The 19930-nt window shown below is 31.7% G+C and overlaps 1 protein-coding gene and 1 long non-coding RNA gene across 2 annotated transcripts in view; one reads left to right on the top strand and one right to left on the bottom strand.

The window, feature by feature from the left end:
* The first annotated feature begins 1118 nt into the window (after nt 1–1118).
* LOC134470468 (uncharacterized) overlaps nt 1119–19930 on the top strand; it is a 37411-nt gene continuing 18599 nt past the window's right edge. The window contains exons 1-2 of the long non-coding RNA XR_010039383.1: nt 1119–1181; nt 10779–10863. This is a non-coding gene — a long non-coding RNA (uncharacterized LOC134470468). The remainder of the gene's footprint in view (nt 1182–10778; nt 10864–19930) is intronic.
* Nucleotides 10761–19930, bottom strand: part of Csnka2ip (casein kinase 2 subunit alpha' interacting protein) — a 133068-nt gene continuing 123898 nt past the window's right edge. Inside the window, exon 5 of the mRNA XM_063224776.1 lies at nt 10761–10848. Coding sequence (XP_063080846.1) covers nt 10789–10848 — 60 coding nt within the window. The 3' untranslated portion in view covers nt 10761–10788. The remainder of the gene's footprint in view (nt 10849–19930) is intronic.

The following is a 19930-nucleotide window of genomic DNA, read 5'->3' as shown; positions in this document are numbered from 1 at the left end:
TTTAGCTCAGTGGTGCAAGCACTTGCCTGGGAAGCTAAAGGTCATGAGTTCAGTCCCCTGTACCAAAACAAAACAAAACAACAACAACAACAAAAAAAAAAAAAAACCCAAAAAACAGAGAGTCTGATCAGCTAGATTCTAGATCACTACCTCCACTGGATTAGTGAATGGGTACACATCTACAGTTTTTGAACTATCATCATCTGGTCTAGTATTTCCCTTTGTGTTTGGCTATTATTTAGAAAGAGGGAATTCTTTAGCTGAGAATATATAGGTTTAATGAATAAAGCCACAAAAATATAACTACTTCCCAAAGGCAGTTAATTGATTCTTTATTTTCTAAACACTAATCAATTATCAATTAATTAATCAAAATGCTAATATCTAAGGATAAGACAAGTTAGACATGGTTGATATCCAAAACTCAACAGTCTGGGGGTAGATAATTGCTGTTATAAATCATATCATACTATAAATTTCAAATTAGACTTAAGTTGGCTTCTTTCAATGGTGAGTATATTAGTCAGATTTTTTCGATGTTTTCACTCACAGTTGGAGAATCTGACTAATTCCACTTAGGATCAATCAGGGCATTATCACAGAATAGCATGGTGAAGCAAAGCTACCTACTTTATTGTGGCTAGGAAGCAAAAATAGAAGAAAAAGTACCAGAGACTAAAGGGCCAAGGACAAGATACAATCTCTAAGATCTCACCTCATGAGGGATTCCCTTCAAATAGGCCCCATCTCCTACGTTTCCAGTATCTCCCAAGAAAGCCATTATGACTCTTCATTGCAAAAATATGATGAAATCAGTGCCCCCTTGATCCAGTCACTTTCAAAAGTCCATTGGCAAGGGATTCATCAGCAGATAAACTATTGAAGAGGTTAGCACCCTCAATTCACTAGTCTGGTAATTCATACTCTTACCATTGTAATAGTTAGACTGGAGCAACAATTGATTGCCTCTGGCAATCTATCCAGGGGATTGTGGATCAAGCTCTGGATGTTTCTGGGTATGTCATTCCTATTCTGGAAATGCTCAGTGACCCATTTTTTGGTGGGCACTTCTCCCTGTTCTGCCTCTGCCTGCTGTAAACTGAGCAGTTATTCTCCATCACATCCTTCAGTTATAATGTTCTGCCTTGGAATGACTGGACTGACCATCAGAATTTACTACTGTAAGTTGTGGGTGTCAGGTATTGTACCCCCGTGATAGAAAAGCTGACTAATAAAATGATAACAGATTATTACATAGCACTGTATTATTACTAACTAGTAGAATGTCACCTGCAATGTGTCTGAATCTAATCAAATGATTTTGAGGGAAAATTAAGTCAGAAGTAATAGGAAAATGGAGAAATATAATTGAAGATATTAGAAATAAGTTGGGGTGAATGGTGGCTGGATTTAGATTTAGCTCAACTAGTTATCTGAGGCTCTGGTAATGCTCTAATTTTTGTCAAGATCTTAGTTTTATGTGTCGCCTTTATTATAAATATCAAATTTCCCTCTGTTTTGTGCCTTTTGTAGGATGCTGCCCTCATATAAGCATATGTTAGGCTAACATTAAAATCTGTAGGTTGAAATACTATCCCCTAACATATCTACACTTGTAGACAGAAGTTATGAAGACGTAAAATTTTAAAATGTCCTAAGTGTGAGATTTCTACTGACAAAAAAGGTGAGTTAATAAGAAAATAGGTAAAGAACTTGTCTCTCTTTCTTGCTCCCATTCCACTCTTACTGAACAAACTAAGATCATGTTAGAGCATCAGAGTGAATCTATCTTATGAGTGCCTTGACCTAAACTACTCAACCTTCAGAACTGTAAATACTTTATATATTTTAAACCTAAAAGATTTAACATTTTGTCAAAAGTGTAGAGGTGATGAATGAATTTAAAGTAATAAAAACTATTTAATTATATATCATATGTAAGAGAATCACTTTAGATTTAAAGACATACATAGTCTGAAATTGAAAAGCTAAAAATGACAAATATGAATACAACCAAAATAAAACATACAAAATGCTATAATTATAGAAGACTGAAAAGACTTTAAGAGCTTTGTAGGAACAAAAAGGCATAATGTGACATTAAGAAGTCCAATTGAGAAGAAAGATAAGATGTTCTAAAGATGTAAACTCAGCATCAGAATATTTAAAATAAAAAATATTGACATGTTTACAGGGAGAATTTGAGAGGAATGTCATAACAGTAAAAGCATTCAATATTCTGTCTTCAATAGTAGATATAATATCTATAAAGAAAATTAATAACTAACTTGAACAGAATCAACAGAAATACACAGAACTTTACACGCAACAATAGAAGAATAAACATTTCTCCAACGTCCACAAAGAACAGATAAATCAAATTTCAGATGACTAACACAATGTTATGGCTTATGTTTAGATGTTCCCCCAAAGTCTCTTAAGGTCATAGGATGAGTTGTTTTTAGAGGTGGCTGGATCTAGAGTGCGTGGTTAGTTCACAGTGCAATGCTGGGATGAAGGATTTGAATTTACTAAAATCTGTCCCTGATTGGTTTGTCATCACCCTAATCCCAGGAGCCTAGACAGAGTATGAAAGGAACAGAAAGATGCTGCTAAGGTTACTTGTTTTCCTACTTTGTCGGTGCCATGAACCATTCCTTAATACTCTGGCTTGCAGCTAGCTGATTATGGACTGAAACTTCTACAATCTGTAAGCTAAATAAACCTTACCTCCTTTAACTTTGTTTTTTGGGTATTTTGTCCCAGAAGTGAGAGAAAAGTAACTAAGAATGGTTTAAAGATATTCTGCCTTAGTTACTTTTCAAAACAAATCTTAAAAAATTCTCAATATAAACAAAAAGGATACAGTGTAACAAAATGTGAGATAGAGCAAAGAAAGTTCTATGCAAGAGGTTTATCATGATAAAGGTTTAGATTAAAAGAGAAAAAGTCATAAAAGAAAAAACTTAGACTTCGAGTAACCAGAAAAAGTAAAAATGAGCTGAAAATAGCAGATTAATGAAATAATACTAGAACAAAATGCAGCAAATTAAAAAATATAAAAAATAGAATATGCTGGATATTTGACAGATAAAACAATAATTAAGAAAAAGAAATAACGTGCAAGTAAACTAGAAATTAATGAGTAGAAAGTCTACTGATTGAGTACCTAGAGAAAAAAGAGAAAGAAAATTATTTAAATTATAAACAAAAAGTAAAATTATCTCTATTCGCAAATTTTAGCATTACATATGTATAAAATCCTAAAGCTTCAACAACAGCAACACAGAGCAATTCCAGAAGAGGGTATCTACTTTCATTACCATTTTAAGCAAGAAAGAAAGCAAAGAATGAAGAGATTACATCACTTTTCATAGCTAGCATTAGGATTTCTCCCTAGAAGAAGTAAATTGTAAAGTTAGGCATACCTAGAATCCTGACTAGACTAACTCTGATTTAAAACAATAAGATTATAATTTGTATTTAAACTTTGGTGGTAAGAAGTAAGTGTAAGGCGAGGTTGTGAGAAACAAGAATATATCTACTATCAGAAAAATGGCTAGTTACACCAAATATCCCTCTCTCATTCTTAAAATAACTCATATTTTATTCCAGATTATAATGCAACAATTAAAATATTATATTCCTCAGTCTTCCTTGTACTATACATAGTGTAACTGTACAACTTATTTTTTATAACAGCAGAGAATCAAGTAAAGGAGTTACTCAGTTGGAAACACAATCACTTTTTTCACGGCCATTTCTTTCCTTATTTTGGTCTTGACCAGAGACATAATAACTAGAAGTCCAGCAGCCATTTGGGACTCAAGAGTGACCTTGAGGAATACAAAGAAAAATAGGATCCTGGATTCTCAGAGATACACTGGAGTTTCCACATCTGGAGTCCCTTGTTGCAGAGCTATTTTATATGGGAACAAAATATTTTTGTCGTAAAATAGTAAAATTATTTATGCTAAATATTTTCAGTCATCACATAAAGCACATAAAATCAAGAAAACTTACTGTTCAAATACAAATGATCAAGAATACTTCGAAAATGAGGTAAATGTCAGAAACTTTATTAGAGATCAAAAAGGTCATGATTGAAATGTGCTCATAGAAAAAATGAAAGAAAGCCATTGGTGACTTTTAGCAAAATCTTTTTCAAGAGTAGTGATTTGGAACATAAAGAGTCTACCAGACTGTAAAAGTAGTAAATAGAAGAAAACAGTATAAATAAGGTGAAAAAATGAAGATAACACTAATGTTGATATTAGAGGCTTGTCTCTAATAGGGCCTATAAAAAAGGAAATAAGCAGAAAGAGAATAAAACCTAAAACATTCTCTACTTTTTGTTTTGATGATTTCTTCTATTAAAATATGCAGCAAACAAGGACATGTTTGATTTATTTTCCAAATTAAAATCCTATGTGATTTCTTTTTTGGCATGAGGAAAATTATAAGCATATATAATTTGATGTGTGTGTTAGATACAGAAAGAAAAGATGAGAGGAAGAGAGAGCCAAAGATGACAGTGAGTCATTCTCAAACGGTGTAAATTTTTATTTACGTGTGATGTTGTAATTGAAATGTCTAAATAAAGTAAAATTAAGATTCTTAATTGAAATAATCACAATAGTTAAAGACAGATAAGTGTCATACCACATAGCACAGAATATAGAGTAAGTTTGCACCTGCATTGCCTTAATTTATAAACTCCTGCTGGTGTTTGCTAATTACATCAGAATATCTTAATAACAAAATATAGTTAGTCTTTGATCAGATTCATTTTAAACTTTCACTTGGTTTCTAATTTCTAAATAGTTGTTATCCTTGAGGATACTCTATAAGAATGATTTATGAGAATAACAGTAAAATGTCTGAAATTGAAACTGAGAACTTCATGGTGTATTTGAGAAAGAATATTTCAGGCAAATTTCTGTAGCAAATTGTTTATGAGCCAGTAAATTCTTCAATAGACATTTCACCAGCCTGCTAAAGATCCATATAACCAAAGCAGTATAAGGAATGAATTTATTTCATTTTCTATTTCCTTTCAAAAGTTTATACACAAATTTGTATCATGTGCCTCCCAGAAAATGTTATGACTATGAAAATTTTGGAGAAGAGACTTATAGCTTACATATTAATCTCTTTGAAGAATTGTATATTTCTTTATATTTTGAAATTATATAAAAATAATGTAAACATTAGATATTTATGTCCTAGTGAGTACATTCTCACAGTTGTAATCAGCAACAAGGCAGTTTTTCTCTGCTTAAAGATTACAGCTCAATGGAATGGTTTTTAAGGACAATAAATCACTTTTTATAAACATATTATCATCCTTCCATCAACAGATACTTCAATAAAGTTGAAAGAAGCCTCCTCCAAACACTGTGGTATAGCATTGCCTTCTATGTAAAGCAATGTCTTATGACAACATAACCACTATGTATTCAGCCCAACAAAATATTATTTATATCATTAAATTTACTATCACAAAAATCAAACAAAAGTAATGTATCTAATAATAGCCAAAAAAATTTAACTTCAAATTTTGATGTATACAGCAAAGTTCTAGTATACAAATAATATTCTTATCAAGATACTTTTAAATATAAAGAAACATTTTACATGAAAATTTGTGTCAAGGATTTTCCAGAAGTAATTTTTATGTATGCTTTAAATTATCACATGAAAAAACAGTCTTGTTTCTCCTTCTTAATTATTATCACCATCTTCAAATTGCACTGTCTTCCTAACATGTAAAGTCAGATCATGAGACTATGAAATATGTGTGTCTATACTATATTTATTTCAGTGAATAACATATTCAAACAGTATACATGGAAATGCAGGAAAGCTTGGGGGCTTTTTGACTCTAGACTTTCATTTTCCTAAAAGCAACCCCTCTTAAAGCAGTTTCTTCTCAGAAGTAAACTGAAAACATATAAAAGACTCATTATTGATAGACTTTGTTACAAAAGCAAATAGTACTATATTTATGTACACAATCATATAGTTATTTATCTATCAGATAACTTGCTGTATTTAACTAAACCTTTATCCAAAACCTTGAATAAAACATTTCTCCCCATGCATTTCCACTGCCCTCAACTAAAGCAGCCTTTGTATCCAGTACTTAGCATGTTGTATTATCTAGATATCTCTTCTGCTTAATAATTCTCAGCACTTGAAATTTTTTAACTAATTAATTTTATTAAAATTTTTGTTGCCTGTCTTCCACTGCTAGAGTGTTACCTATTTGACAGCAAGCATTCTTTCCTTTGAACTTTCAAACATTTCCTCCCTAACACAGAGTCTCAAATACATTAAGTATAGACTTTTTTTACTTTACTTGTCATTAACCGATATAATTCAAACACTAGTTGATCCCAGAAAATAATTTTGACTATAGCATTTCATTGTGTGACTGTATCATAATTTATTTAACTAGCACCCTAATAATGCACATGTAGGCAATTTTAATAATTTTAATCATTTAAATATTTAAGACACATAATACGTTAAAAATATGCTGGTGCATATAAATGTTTTATAGTTTGCAAAATATAACTGTTGGATAACTTTCCATAGTAAAATTGCTAAATGGAAGAGGATATGTACTGTTATATGGATGTCTGCCAAATTATTATCTCAAGATATTCTTCCAATTTAAATTCCCTACATAATATACAAGAATGAGCATTTCCCAAAATTCTCATCCATACAACATGGTAAAACAATGTTTTTTAAAGTTTGTTTTTCTTATTGTAATCTAATTTTGACACATTTTACAAATCTACAATCAATTTTTCCTATTTAATAATCCTTTACACATAATTTTATCAGGAATGCACTGATTTATATACATTCATTAAAGTGAATAAAAGAACCTGTGCATTTTCTTTTGATTAACATTCAGACTTTTTTTCTAACAGCTAGCAATTTAAAATTTTGGACACTCTGATGTCGTACTTCTTTCTTTTATGACTATTAAACTTACTTTTATGTTTGCATAGGTTATTCCAATTCAAAATGTTATAAGAAATATCATATGCTTTCTATTATTTATTTTTATGGATTCATTTTTATAATAATTGTGAGTCATCTGAAATTTATCTCCCCATAGGAAACAAGACTGTACTTCAAGAGATTTTTTTCCCAAATGGGTAACCAGCAATCCCAGTTGTATTCATAAAGTTACTTCACCTTCATTATGAACTGGACAATTATGTTCCATTTCTGGATTCTCTATTTTATTAAATTTATTTGTTTTATATAACTTCCATAAATATGTTTTTCCAGCTTCATGGAATTGATCCCTCTCATTACAGTTTTATACTTTTATCCATCCACCTATAATTATGATTTTGAACTTTGAGAAAATCTGACTATATAAAAAAATTCTTGATACTTTAAAAGAACAGACATTAAATATATATACTAGTTAAAAGTAGCATAATTATAATTTTAAAACATATATATGAACAAAGGAGGCTGTTTTATAGAATATTTTTTCTTCAACATTATTTTAAACTATTTTTCAAAATTTCACATCTGTACTTTTGCTTATTAATTTTTTTGGAATTTTGTGAAACTTTATTTCTGAATGTTTCCATTTTATATATTAACCCTAATAATCTCATGAATTTATTTGTACTCAGCAAACCTATTCTATTATTATTACACAATTTTTCAGTTGACATATGTATTTTCCTTTTGCCTTTTTACCTCAAACTTTTAAAAGATTAGTCGACCATTATTGCAATATTAGTGGACACATAACATTTTTTTGTGGGGGGATGTTTTGTTTTTGATTTGTTTTGTTCTGTTTTTGAGACAAAGTCTTGCTATGTAACCCAGACTGGACTTGAATTGGTAGTGATCCTCCTAACCTCAGTTTCCTGAATAGATAGACAGATAGATAGATAGATAGATAGATAGATAGATAGATTTTTATGATGTCGTTAATTATGTCAGTCTTCTTTTTGACAGATCATGTTCATTTGAAGCTTATATAATGACTATTAATTTAAAGGCATCATTTCTCAAAAAATCCACAGTGTGGCATGATTAAATCAATAAATTCAGGTTAATAATTAGAATATTTGAGTAAAGATTCAGAGTTCATTATGGTTCTTGTATGCTTAATAATATGTGTCATTTAAAAATACTGTAAAAGCTAAAATGCAGGTAAAATTATCAGATACTATTAACAATGATTACAAATAAATGTTTACCAAATTGTTAATACCACTTTATTAATTTCTTTCATTTCTATACTCTTATTTTTACTGGTATTTTTCCTCATACTTAGAATTTTTATGTATCAAATCTAGAACATTAGGATTAACCTCACAGAGGAGCCAACATAGCACACAAAAAGTATTGGCATGTGATCAGATATACCAAGATTTCTTTGTGACTTTCTACTCTGGCATCCAGTCAGACTTTATGTATTAAATAGAAACTTCCCAAATTTAAGAAATAAAAGGTTTTGTTTCATCAGCAAAAGACCTGTGAAAGCTGGATGTTTTTCTCTCTTGTCAACTTTCCACATACTGACATATTTAGGAATTTGCTTATGGTGACTTGTTTGCTAAGGTCATATTATCTAGGTTTTCAAAGATATTACATGGTGATTTCTTCTAAATGCAGTTAAACCTATGACTTTTTATATTTTGTTCTTCAGTGATACCTGAATTATTTTGTACATTTATGACACAAGGTAAGAATCTCATTTTTTCAATTTCATTTTTGAGAGACCTAGTTATGCAATAATATTTATTGAAGTGCTTATAATTTAACAGCTAAATTGTTTTGACATCTCTCTCATTTGTATTCATGTATTTACTGATATGTTCTTATGGCCTATTCCTATAGTAATTTCACAATACTTTAGTAATTATGGCTTTAAATCAAATATTGATATTTCTTAATTTGTATCCCTACAATTTATTTCTCTTTAAAATTACATTGATTGCTATTGGTTGTAATTCTTCCATATACATTTTAAATTGTAGATTTTTTTGAAAAGCCCCAATTGAATTGAATATGTGCATTCATGTTTTCAATTTATCAGTATAAAATATTTCTAATGTTTCAGCAGTTGGTATGTTTTCTATAACTATCTTTTATGAAAGAAATTTTCTATTACTTTGCTAAGGCTTTATATGTTGACTTTATGGTTTCAAATTGTTTTTAAACTCACCAATTCCCATTTTAATTTTGTATCTTTTATTTCCTAGATTATTTTGTGGTAGAATATATAGTTCGCTACTTCTTTGAATTCTGAACACTTATTGTAAAGTTTTTTTCCGATTTTTCATATTTAACATTGAATAGTATTTTGCTTATTGGATTTATTTGCTGTTTTATAAAATTTATTCATATATCCTAGAGTTATGTTTCAGTGTGATTAACATGATTTATGTTTTAATCTGATTTAATTAAAATTATATTTTCACATGAATTTCGAAGAAAATAGTAGCTTGAATAAATGCGGTGGGTTTTGTTTTTTGTTTGTAAGCTTTTGTTTGCTTGGTTTTTTTCACATAACAAGTTGTACAGAGGTACAACACCATGACTGTTGTAACAGTTCAATCATGAAATCATGGTTTCTTGTTCTGTCTACATACTCTGTCATACATAATGTGGGGTTTTATGCTTACACTATCAAACTAGTGGCTGTATTCCCAATGTTATATTATTTTTTTCAGGCAGAAATAATAGAAACGTTAAATAATTTCCTTTAACAAGTGTTGGCCCATGAACTCCTCACCTCAAACTAACACCATCAATGATCAAACTCTGTCATAATCTAGTTCTACAGAGGCTTCAAGTACTATTATTCATAAGTTGGTAGTCACTGCTCAGTAATTCAGCTGATAATCATGCATTCTGTCTCTCTTCTCTGGTGCCTTGTTCTTAAGAGTAGATTCATTGCATTAACTCATATAAAGCATTGTTATTTTCCATTTCCCAATTTCAGACACCTAGGCCTGTACCAGTGTTTAGTAGGCCCACAGCTTCAGACAATTAACTACTTTTCGAACTTTGATCCATGAAGATATTTGAGGAACATGATATTGTAATTTACACTTTAACTTACTTTAAGGTGTTTGGAGTGATCAGAGGTGAACAAACTATGTCCTTATATTACTTTGACTAGAAGCACACATCATTTTTGACTTTTTGAGATAATTTGGATTTGACGTTTTCAGAAATGTATACCATATATCCTAACATGACAAAACCATATAACAATTATTATTATTATAACAATAAATTAATCTTAAACCAAAAAAATATACTGGCCTTTCACCTTTCCTTTTATTTGTGTCTTTTTTCCATTCCAGAATGCAATTTGGTATCTTACATAGTATTTCTGGCCTCTTCTTAAAAGACCCATTCTTGAAAAGAATATTTGTCAGTTATTTTGTAAAATGTCTAATTCAACTTGATGTTTATTCATTATAAGATTGAGGTAATGTATTGTTGGGTAGAATACACAGAGATGTATTCTGTACATTCTTTGTTCATTCTTGTTGGCCACCTTCATAAATGTAAGTGCTAATGTTAACCTTAATCATACAGCATCTTAGTCATAATGGAATCAAAATCTTCCAAGATTTCCCACACTGAAGTCAGTTTTTCCCCTTATCCATGACTATTTGAGGTAAAATACACTGAGTGGTGTATTGATTAGGGTTCTCTAGAACAGAATCAATAGAAAATACCGATATACTCATACCAGGGGATTTATTACGTAGGTCTGCAGGATCAGAGGGGAGACAGACCACGATGACCATCTGCATTGGATGAGGATCCATAGTTGCTCATCTGCAAAGATAGAAGGTAAGGAACACGAGGCATCAAGGGTGAAGTATCAGGTGGAAAGATTACAAGTAACTTGGGTGTTAGTATGAGTATGCATTGGCAGATGAAAAAAACTGGAAACTAATGTCCAGTAGCTGTAACAGCAAAAGACTCAATTTCAGAAGGAAATTGGAACTCTTCAAAAGCATGCAAACATCTTTCTGCTTCCCTTTTTTAGTGTACACAGGTTGTAAGTCTATTGCTTACTGTGACCCACAACCAAGATGCATCTTTAATCTGCTGACATACATGCCAATCATCTCCCACATAACCAGATCTGTGTTTACTCACCTGCCAGGGATTTCTTAGTTCAGTCGGGTTAAAATAGCATGATTAATAGCCACAAGACTACACAAATATTTTGTTTCTGTTGTATCCTGTAATTTTGGTGTCCATATGGGATCTTGTCTATAGCTTCTATTACTATAATGATTATCTATTTTTGTTTCATTTCACTTAAATTTATTAAAAAAGAATCCCTCTATAAAGAGAAAACATTTCTGCTCTCTAAATATTTATCTATATGTATTTTTTAATTTTTCAGTCTGAATTACAATCCGTATGAATTTCTTCTTTCTGTCATTCTAATTTTAGTCATTGAAAGTCTTTCATATGATTCCCTTCTCCTATGCATTGTTTTCTTTTTCTTATATTTAGCACTTCCTGGATTTTGAGAATGACAAAATGCTCCAGTTCTACCAAAATTTTCCATTTCATTCTGTTTTATTCAGAAATTTTCTGTCTCAGTCAATAAGTTAACAAAAACTCTACTTTCTTTGAAGTATTTGGAAATCATGTTCTGAAGACAAGATGTGGTCATTGCTACATGGATAGAACCATTTTTATTGAATAGAGCTAAAAAATACATTACCCACAAATAACTGTAGTCATCTCTATATTTATCTGTGCTCATAGATCTACTTTTAAAATTTTCTATTAATATGTCTACCACCATCCAGCACCAGTTTTTTCTAGCCTCCCACCATTCCTTACTTGTGTCTTTTCCAAACTGTACTAAAACCTCACTCTCATTATCTTATTAGTTTGTCCTACTGTACAATTAAAGTCATTTCACAATTGCTAACAAGTGCTCCTATGAGAAACAATTTTATTAGAATATAGTATGCGTGTAGTATCTTAATGATATTCAAATTAATTCCTAGTTATTTCAGTTAACTCCTTTCTTTCTCTCTCTTTCAGTGTGATTAGGCGATTCTCCTGTAACATTTTGTTGTCCACATCAGTGCTCCACCCCTCACCCATTCACATATCAAGACTCTGCTTATTAAAAGAAATTAACTATTCAACACAGTTCACTCTTTATGACACACAATTCTGTGAAGTTTTGGAAAATACATATAATCCAATATTCAGAAGAAGTTTCACACCGTGCACCCAAAATTCATCAAGAAGTTTCATACTCAACAATGCTTTTTACTCCAATTCCTTTCTTAGTCTCTGTGATAAAGCACTGTCCCACCCCCAATTCTGACTACTTTTGTCTGTTTTTCTTCTCTAAGTTTTTCCTTTTACAGTGTGACATAAGTAAAGCCATGAAATATATAGGCCATTATGTATAGCAAAGCGCATTTTTCCTCTGCTGTATAAATCAACTGTTTATTCCTTTTCATACTAGGCTGTGTTCCCCTTTAGGAATGGACCTATGCACTGAATGTAACCTGGATATTCTCAATATTCAGAGGATAAAAATAGTGGTACTGCCACCATTCAGATTCAGATTTATGTGTGAGAATAATCTTTATTCTTCTTATTCAGATAAGTAGTAGATGAAATTAATAAATGTGTGATAGATTCATGGCTCTATGATTCATGGCAATCTATTTTTTTCAAAGTTAGTATACCATTAACTTTCCTTCAAGGACTGTATGAGAGTTTGATTCCACGTTCTCCATAGGCTAACCGGTAATTAAAATGCTAAATTTGGGGTCTGCTTTTGTTTTTAGTTATAACAATATTAGTAGGTATATAGAGGCATGTCATTAAGTTGGACTTTGGTACACCACTCACTGATTATGACTTTGGTCATGTTATGTGACCTATGTGCTTCACTCTTTTGAATTGTCAAAAAAAAATAATAGTCCCAGCCTCTCCTTAGGCTTTTGAAAATTAAATGAGACATGTAGCATAAAGTTTTTCATACATTCATTCAACTTGTAAACTTCTACTCTTTGTTTAGAAGTTTAGATTTGCTTCCATAAATTATCAAATTTCTAAGGCAAAGTAGTATTTGCAGGTAAATTAAAATTTTGAAGTTTGTATTCTACCTCATTATAATTGTTGATTCTTTATCTCTTAATTTTAGCATCTATATCATTCCTGTAGTAGTGTGCTTAGCCTTTGTTTCAGTTTCTCCTTAAATTCTCAATTCCATTGAATTTCAGTTTGAATTTCACTTTTCTGATATGCTTCAAGTCATTTGATTGTACCTTTCTCTAAAGTATATTTCTACTTATTCTAAAACTAATAGACATTCTCTCAGATTTATCTGCAGAAATTTTTCAGAGTAGACATTCCTACTGCTCATTGCTTGATTTAGAGTCTTGTGATAAGTAGATCGTGTGAGGCGGTAATCAGTGGGATTTATGGATGTCTTTCCTCTCCAGGGGCTCACAAACACTGATTTGGGATGTAAGGACTTAGCAAATACTATTTCATCCAAATTACTTACCTAGTTAAGCAAAAACACATTGTTTTGTGGTAGTCTTAACAATTATGGAAAGTGTATTTTCAAGATGTTTTCAAGATTCCCAAATTCCTTCTGGGCATAGTGATACACACTTGTAAACCCAGTACTCAGAAACCTGAGGCAGGAGATCTCAAGTTCATGATCAGCCTTGACTACACAGAGTTCAAGACCATCTTGAACTACATAGTGAGACACTGTCCCAAAAACTAAATAAATGAAATTCCCAAATGACTTGAAAATTATTTTATGATTTTTCCATAGGAGCTTGAAATATTTGAATAGATATATCTTTCTAGTGAACTCTTAACTGATCTATACTAAGAGAATTAAAGGGAAGATGTTTAGTATCCACTTTAATGCACTGAAGACACAGAATAAAATTTAAATTCTCAGATTTTTTAAAGAAAACACTAGTTTAACAAAATATGTCTTCACTTAATAGTTTTTCCAAGAAATCTGAGCTAATTTCCTCAATAGAAGTACCTGTATATCGTGAGTAATAATAATAAATATTGAGTAAAGCTTTTAATTTCAAGTATTGCCTTTCACAATATAGAAGAAAATACTAGGAATAATTTTCAAAGAACCTACATTTCTTGATTTAAAGTAAAACTGTAATGCTACTAATTCTTCACAAATTAATCTGGGGGATCAGATTACAATGGGAAAATTTCAGAGGGAGCAACACATAAGGGTGAGGGCAAAGGTATAAAACAGATATAGGAGATTTTGTTTGAAATCTGTCAACTGAAGTTGACTATTACCATAGGGGGTGCTGAATAAATATTTCAAAATCAGAATATCTAAAAGGTCGAGTTCAGGAGTCATCAGTTAATGAATAATATTGAAAGCTACTCTGTAAAACTAAGTACAGACAGAAATGATGTTTCAAGACTGAGATTTGGGACATTCAAAAATTCAGATAAGGCAGAGAAGAAGAGATTAGAAACCTTGACTAAGAACAAAAGTGAAGAAAAGCATGTAATAAATTAGTGTGAATTCAAGTAAAAAAAAAAAGTGTCCCAAAGAGGAAGATTAATGAAAACCTCGTGAAAAGTCAACTGACACAGATTTTAAAATAGGGCATTTAGTATCATGAAGGGATATAGTGACCTTGACAGTGGTGACTTTTTCTACCATGACAGTATGGCTAAAACCTTCAATGGACTAGATATACAAAATAACTTTTAAAAAGATTTAGAGCAAGTACAAATTTTCTAAGAGGGTGATAAGACACAAAATGGGAAGTAGCTAAAGCTAGAGAAAAATATTTTAATTAAATGATAGAAAACATATCATTTTGGTTGGTAATAGAAACAAATTAGGAAAAGGGAAAACTGATTTTGCAAAATTATATTTAGTTGATAATTATCTCTGAATTGCTGTAAAATTGGGTCAGATGTTTCAATGGAGAGGTTTTTAGGCTGAGATCATAGCAAAGAAAGCTCAAACACAAAGTACTGAACTTGAGAATGACAGTGATAAAGGAGTTATTGAAGATTTCAGAAGAGGAAAACAATGTTTAAGCAATAGTTACTGGAAAAGTTAGAAAAGATGCTGAATTCAGGCAAATATAAACTCAGTTGCAGGATACTGTTATAAGCTCTTTTCAGGTTTCAGTTGAAACTTTGAAGCGTGGAGAATTTCATCTATTCAATTGCCAGAAGGGATGAAAGTCTGGAAAAGATAAATAAGTCAGTCAGTAGAATTATGATTTAACCAGAGAATTACATGAAAATAAGACTATATAATAGTCTTTGTAGTAGAGGACCAAATTAAGAAGTCATCTGGGAAACAATGAAAAGATGTTATACATTCCATAGATTGTGTTCTCTGGCAGAAGCCTGCATATTATCAGAGTCAAAGCAGTGAAAGCCTTGAAATTTAATTTGATGGTAAAGAGAGTTAGTTTACAACTATGGTTTTAAAAGAAAGAGGGGCATATTGGATAAAGATACTAAGGAAATGAGAACTTGAGACATTGAAAAGACTGAGTTTTAACAGTAGTAGTATCAAAGAGGATGAATGTTATATGAAGATACGCACATGACGCCATGTTTATAAAATAACAAATGAACAAATCAGCCCACCAATCAATCAATCTATTTTAGCCTGATAAAGTGACATTTTAATGGGCAGGGATGAAATTCAGGGTTTAGTGTATTTGAAGTGAGAGGGAGTGTTTTGTCTTACAGATTTATTATCTATTAGAAAAATGTTATGGAATCAGATTTGAAAATACAGAACAATCAGCAGTAAAGATTTTTCCACCAATGAAAATGGTTTTATACTTGTCCCAATTATTATTGAAAATGATGAAAATAGTTTTTCTCTGTAACACTTTGAGGAAATTACAAATTTCTTAAGGTTAATTTAAAAGTTTACTTAAGTATATGAAAGACCACATAATGTTAATTATAATGATAAACATGTTAAAAATAATTATAAACATATTAATCTCTATCATAAGTAAAGTAACATGGTCTCAAAATTTAAAATAGAATTTATCATATAAATATTTACTTTTTAAAACTTGTCTGAGAAACGTGGTTATATAAAATCTGAATGAAAAGAATGAACGTATAAATTTTACAAAATGTAATTAAGATAAAGCTCATTGACATTAATCCCCTTAAAATACTCCATCTCACTTCAAATATACTTATCATTCTTGCCACTTTCTGAAGCACTTCTGGAAGTTATCTTTGGCCTCTTTTAGTGACCATGTCACAGCTACTTCAATGTCCTAGTCAATTCAAAATCCTTCCCTTTCTTGGTCATTTTGACTTTGAGGAAGACCGTGCATAGTTCCAGGTCTGATGAACAAGGTGGATAAGGACATAACTACAGTATTTTTATGAGCCAGCTTTTCATTGGATGTCACTTGGCTACAGTGTTCTTCACCACATTTTGTGATCAAAATGAAAGAAGACCTCCCAAACTGCTTCATCACAAAGTGGCACGAACAACAGGATAAGTGTGGTCAAAGAAAGGGAGAACATTTTTAAATTTAAACATTCACAGTATATGTTGATCTCACCTCATACTCCAGTTAACTCTGATGTTCTAAAGCATTAAAATTATCACTTTCACAGTGAAAAATTCTACCACTTCAGTGTTACTTTTTCAAACACTTCCTGTTATGTAGGGCAAATATGGAACTCATTCCAAAGTATGATCCTGACACCCCATTTTCTTCTTTGTGGGAATCAGTAGAGAAGGTCATTTTCTCTAAGTAAAAGATACTGTGAACTCATTCCTCTCCTTTCCTCTATAGAACCAAGCACTCATTTATGTGTGCATTTCCAAGAAGCTTGCTAAGGACAAATCACTAATAATGAAAGTAATGAAGAAAATGTGCTTAGATACCAGGGCTCTTACAATCTGGTAGATGAAGTAGAGTTTGTAAATAAGTGAACTGGTTGTTTCTATTTGTATATATACCAAAGAAATCCTGGCCAGATACAGAGAAACACAAAGCGAGAAAAATCACTGGTCTAGGCTCACAGACAATAGTGTTAATAGATTGCTAATAACACTGAAACCAAGAAATAGGGAGGATATGGAAATTTTTGGATGTGGATGTTTATTTTTTCCAAATTTGACCAATCAGCCTGAGCAAGGTGTGAAAAGTGGGAAGGTAATGGGGTGTATCTGAGGACTTGCAAGAGGCACTGATTAGGAAAAATCAGAATGAATTTTCACATTATGAAAATAGATTGTGAAAAAGAATTTGATATAGACAAGACTATAGAAGATTTCACATAGCAACCTAGTGTGTGGACTTTGGTCAATGAGCAACAAACAGCTTTACCCTGGGTGAGTGTTATGGTTTATGTCTGGATGTCCCTCCAAAGCCTCAAGTGATCATAGGTGAGTCTTTCCAGAGGTGATCGGATCTAGGGTGTAGGATACAGGAATTAAGAGTGTGATGCTTTGATTAAGGGTATGTGACTACTAAATCAGTACACTGATGGTTTGGCATAGTTCTACATGTGGGTAATGGGAAGATTCACCGAAGGACAGAGAGCCTGGGTGATGTAAAGGGACAGAAAGAAAGCAGGAGCACTGCTTCTGCTTCACTGCTTTACTGTTTTGGGCCTTCATCAGCCCATCATGAACTGCTTCTCCATCTGCCATGCCACTACTATGTAAGAGCCAGCCAAACATGAACTGAAATGTCTACAAACTGTGAGCCACAACAAACTTGTGCTCCTCTAACTTTGGGTGTCAGATACAATGTCTCAGCAATGAGAAAAGTAACTAACACAACAGTGATGATGGTCAAAATCCACTATAGCTAGTGGAAAGACTTAAGACTGTTAAGGAATCATGTAGCAGATGCTTGAATTGTGAATCTCTGGTCACTATTAACCTAAATTATAAAAAAAACTGGTAAATGATGTTACCAAATTGTAGTTACTAAAGCACAAAGCAGATTGACAAGTATTTTTTAAATGCCAGTATAGTTGCATCGCATGTAGTAATGTTACCATTTACTTCAGTGACTATGTGCCTGATGCTCACCACTTATTATCCCACTTCGAGGAAAGCCCTGATTTTCACAGTAATTAAGCAACTTGCCAAAACTGTACAGTTAGTGAAAGAGGCAGAGTCTGTGCAGAACACACAGTCACTATCCCTAAACATTACACTGATCTTTTATGTTTTCGATGTGGAAGAAAAGCAATTATTTATATCTGAGAAAATATCATTGCCATAGCTTTAGTGTCTGTGCCCCACCAAATTTATAAGTTAAAACCAATGAGATAACATTGGGAGGCTGGTCTTTGGGAATGCGATTAGACCTTTAAAGTAAAGCCCTCATGTAAGTGTTCAACACATATGAGGCCAGAGCTCCCCTTCTGCCATGTGAGGACACAAACAAGATGTGTTTCATGAACCAGGATGTGGACCTCACCTGAACTTGTCACCATCTTGATCTTCAATACAGCAACTTCCAGAATTATGAGAAGTTTATGTTGTTTTACATGGTGTTTTTTATTGCAGCATAAATAACTTAAAACAATATTTTAGTTCAATTTCTTTTTTTTGGAAACATTTTAAGGTAAATGATTTTTCAGAGATTGTAGTTTTCTTGGAAGGTGGTTTACGTAAAGTGAACAATGTATGTTCACAATGAATGAAGAAATAAACCTGGTTTTATTTTCATTCTTTTAATGCTGGGACTTCATGTTTCATTTAATTTAAGTCTAAATACAAGAGGTAGTTAGCATGGGTATTATCAAATGAACACAGGATCAATGAAAATAACACAATACCACAGGAACTTAAAATGTTGTAAACAAAAGCACAAAGAAAGTAAGTTTTCATATGTAGTTAAATGAAGAAGATTTAGCAATAATCTGTAATTTAGAGATATTATAGAAAGGATCCTAGTAAATTTGTACTTTACCTTCTAGATGTACAAAGATCTAGATGTATAAGATTAAAAGATGTAATTTTCTAACGACCTTATGCTTTGTCAATGTGAAAACCAGTACCAGTGCTTTGTAGAAGAAAATCACTTACTTACTGATTTTATGGAGAAGAAAGCAATAGGAGAAGAATGAGATTTTCTTCAACTATTGAAAAGAAACTTTAAAAATTATAATTTGACATTAAACTATAAGAGAAGACAAATTCATGAATATTTCCAAAGAAATGAAGATGCCAGTAAAGAAAGTTTAAACTCAGTTTTACTCTAATGTATTTTTTCCATAAAATATTGCATAGATCGTAATAGACCAAAAGAATAAGAAGGAGGGGTGGAAGAGAAGTAGAAGAAAAGAAGAGAAGAAAATAAAGATCATACCTATTGTAAAAAATGCAAAAAGTTGAAAAATGTATTTCACAGAAAGCAAGATGATAGACTAGCAAAACTTAATAGACTAAAATAGGAAAGAATGGAAGAATCTGGTCTACTAGCCTGCCTCTAATTCCTTCACGACAATGGGAGGTCTTGTTTATTTGCTGATTTTCCTGGCACCCGGTACTCCACTATTTCCCTTAGTGCTCCATTTGCTTTCTCTATATTGAGCTAAAAATTGCTAACATTTTAAAAGTCAATGAAATGAATTTTAAAACCACTTCTAAGTTAAAACACACCATCTTTAAAAATTTTTAATTTAAGAATCCTGATGCTTCCTCTTCTCCAATTAAAGATACGAAGCATATTCAATACACAAAACCAAAGACAAAAAAGGGACCATATTGTAAATTATGAGAGAAAAATATCCATCCAGGCTCTTATGCTCTATGATTGTTCATCAAACGAATTTCCCAAAATGTATAATCATGAGAAAAAATAAGATAGTTATACAACTAATTTCTCTTAGT

This window comes from Cavia porcellus, unplaced genomic scaffold (genome assembly GCF_034190915.1).
Source record: "Cavia porcellus strain 051 isolate PalLab524CR breed Dunkin Hartley unplaced genomic scaffold, mCavPor4.1 scaffold_15, whole genome shotgun sequence".
In the NCBI taxonomy this organism is placed as follows: Eukaryota; Metazoa; Chordata; class Mammalia; order Rodentia; family Caviidae; genus Cavia; species Cavia porcellus.
This window is presented reverse-complemented; position numbering and strand designations above follow the sequence as displayed.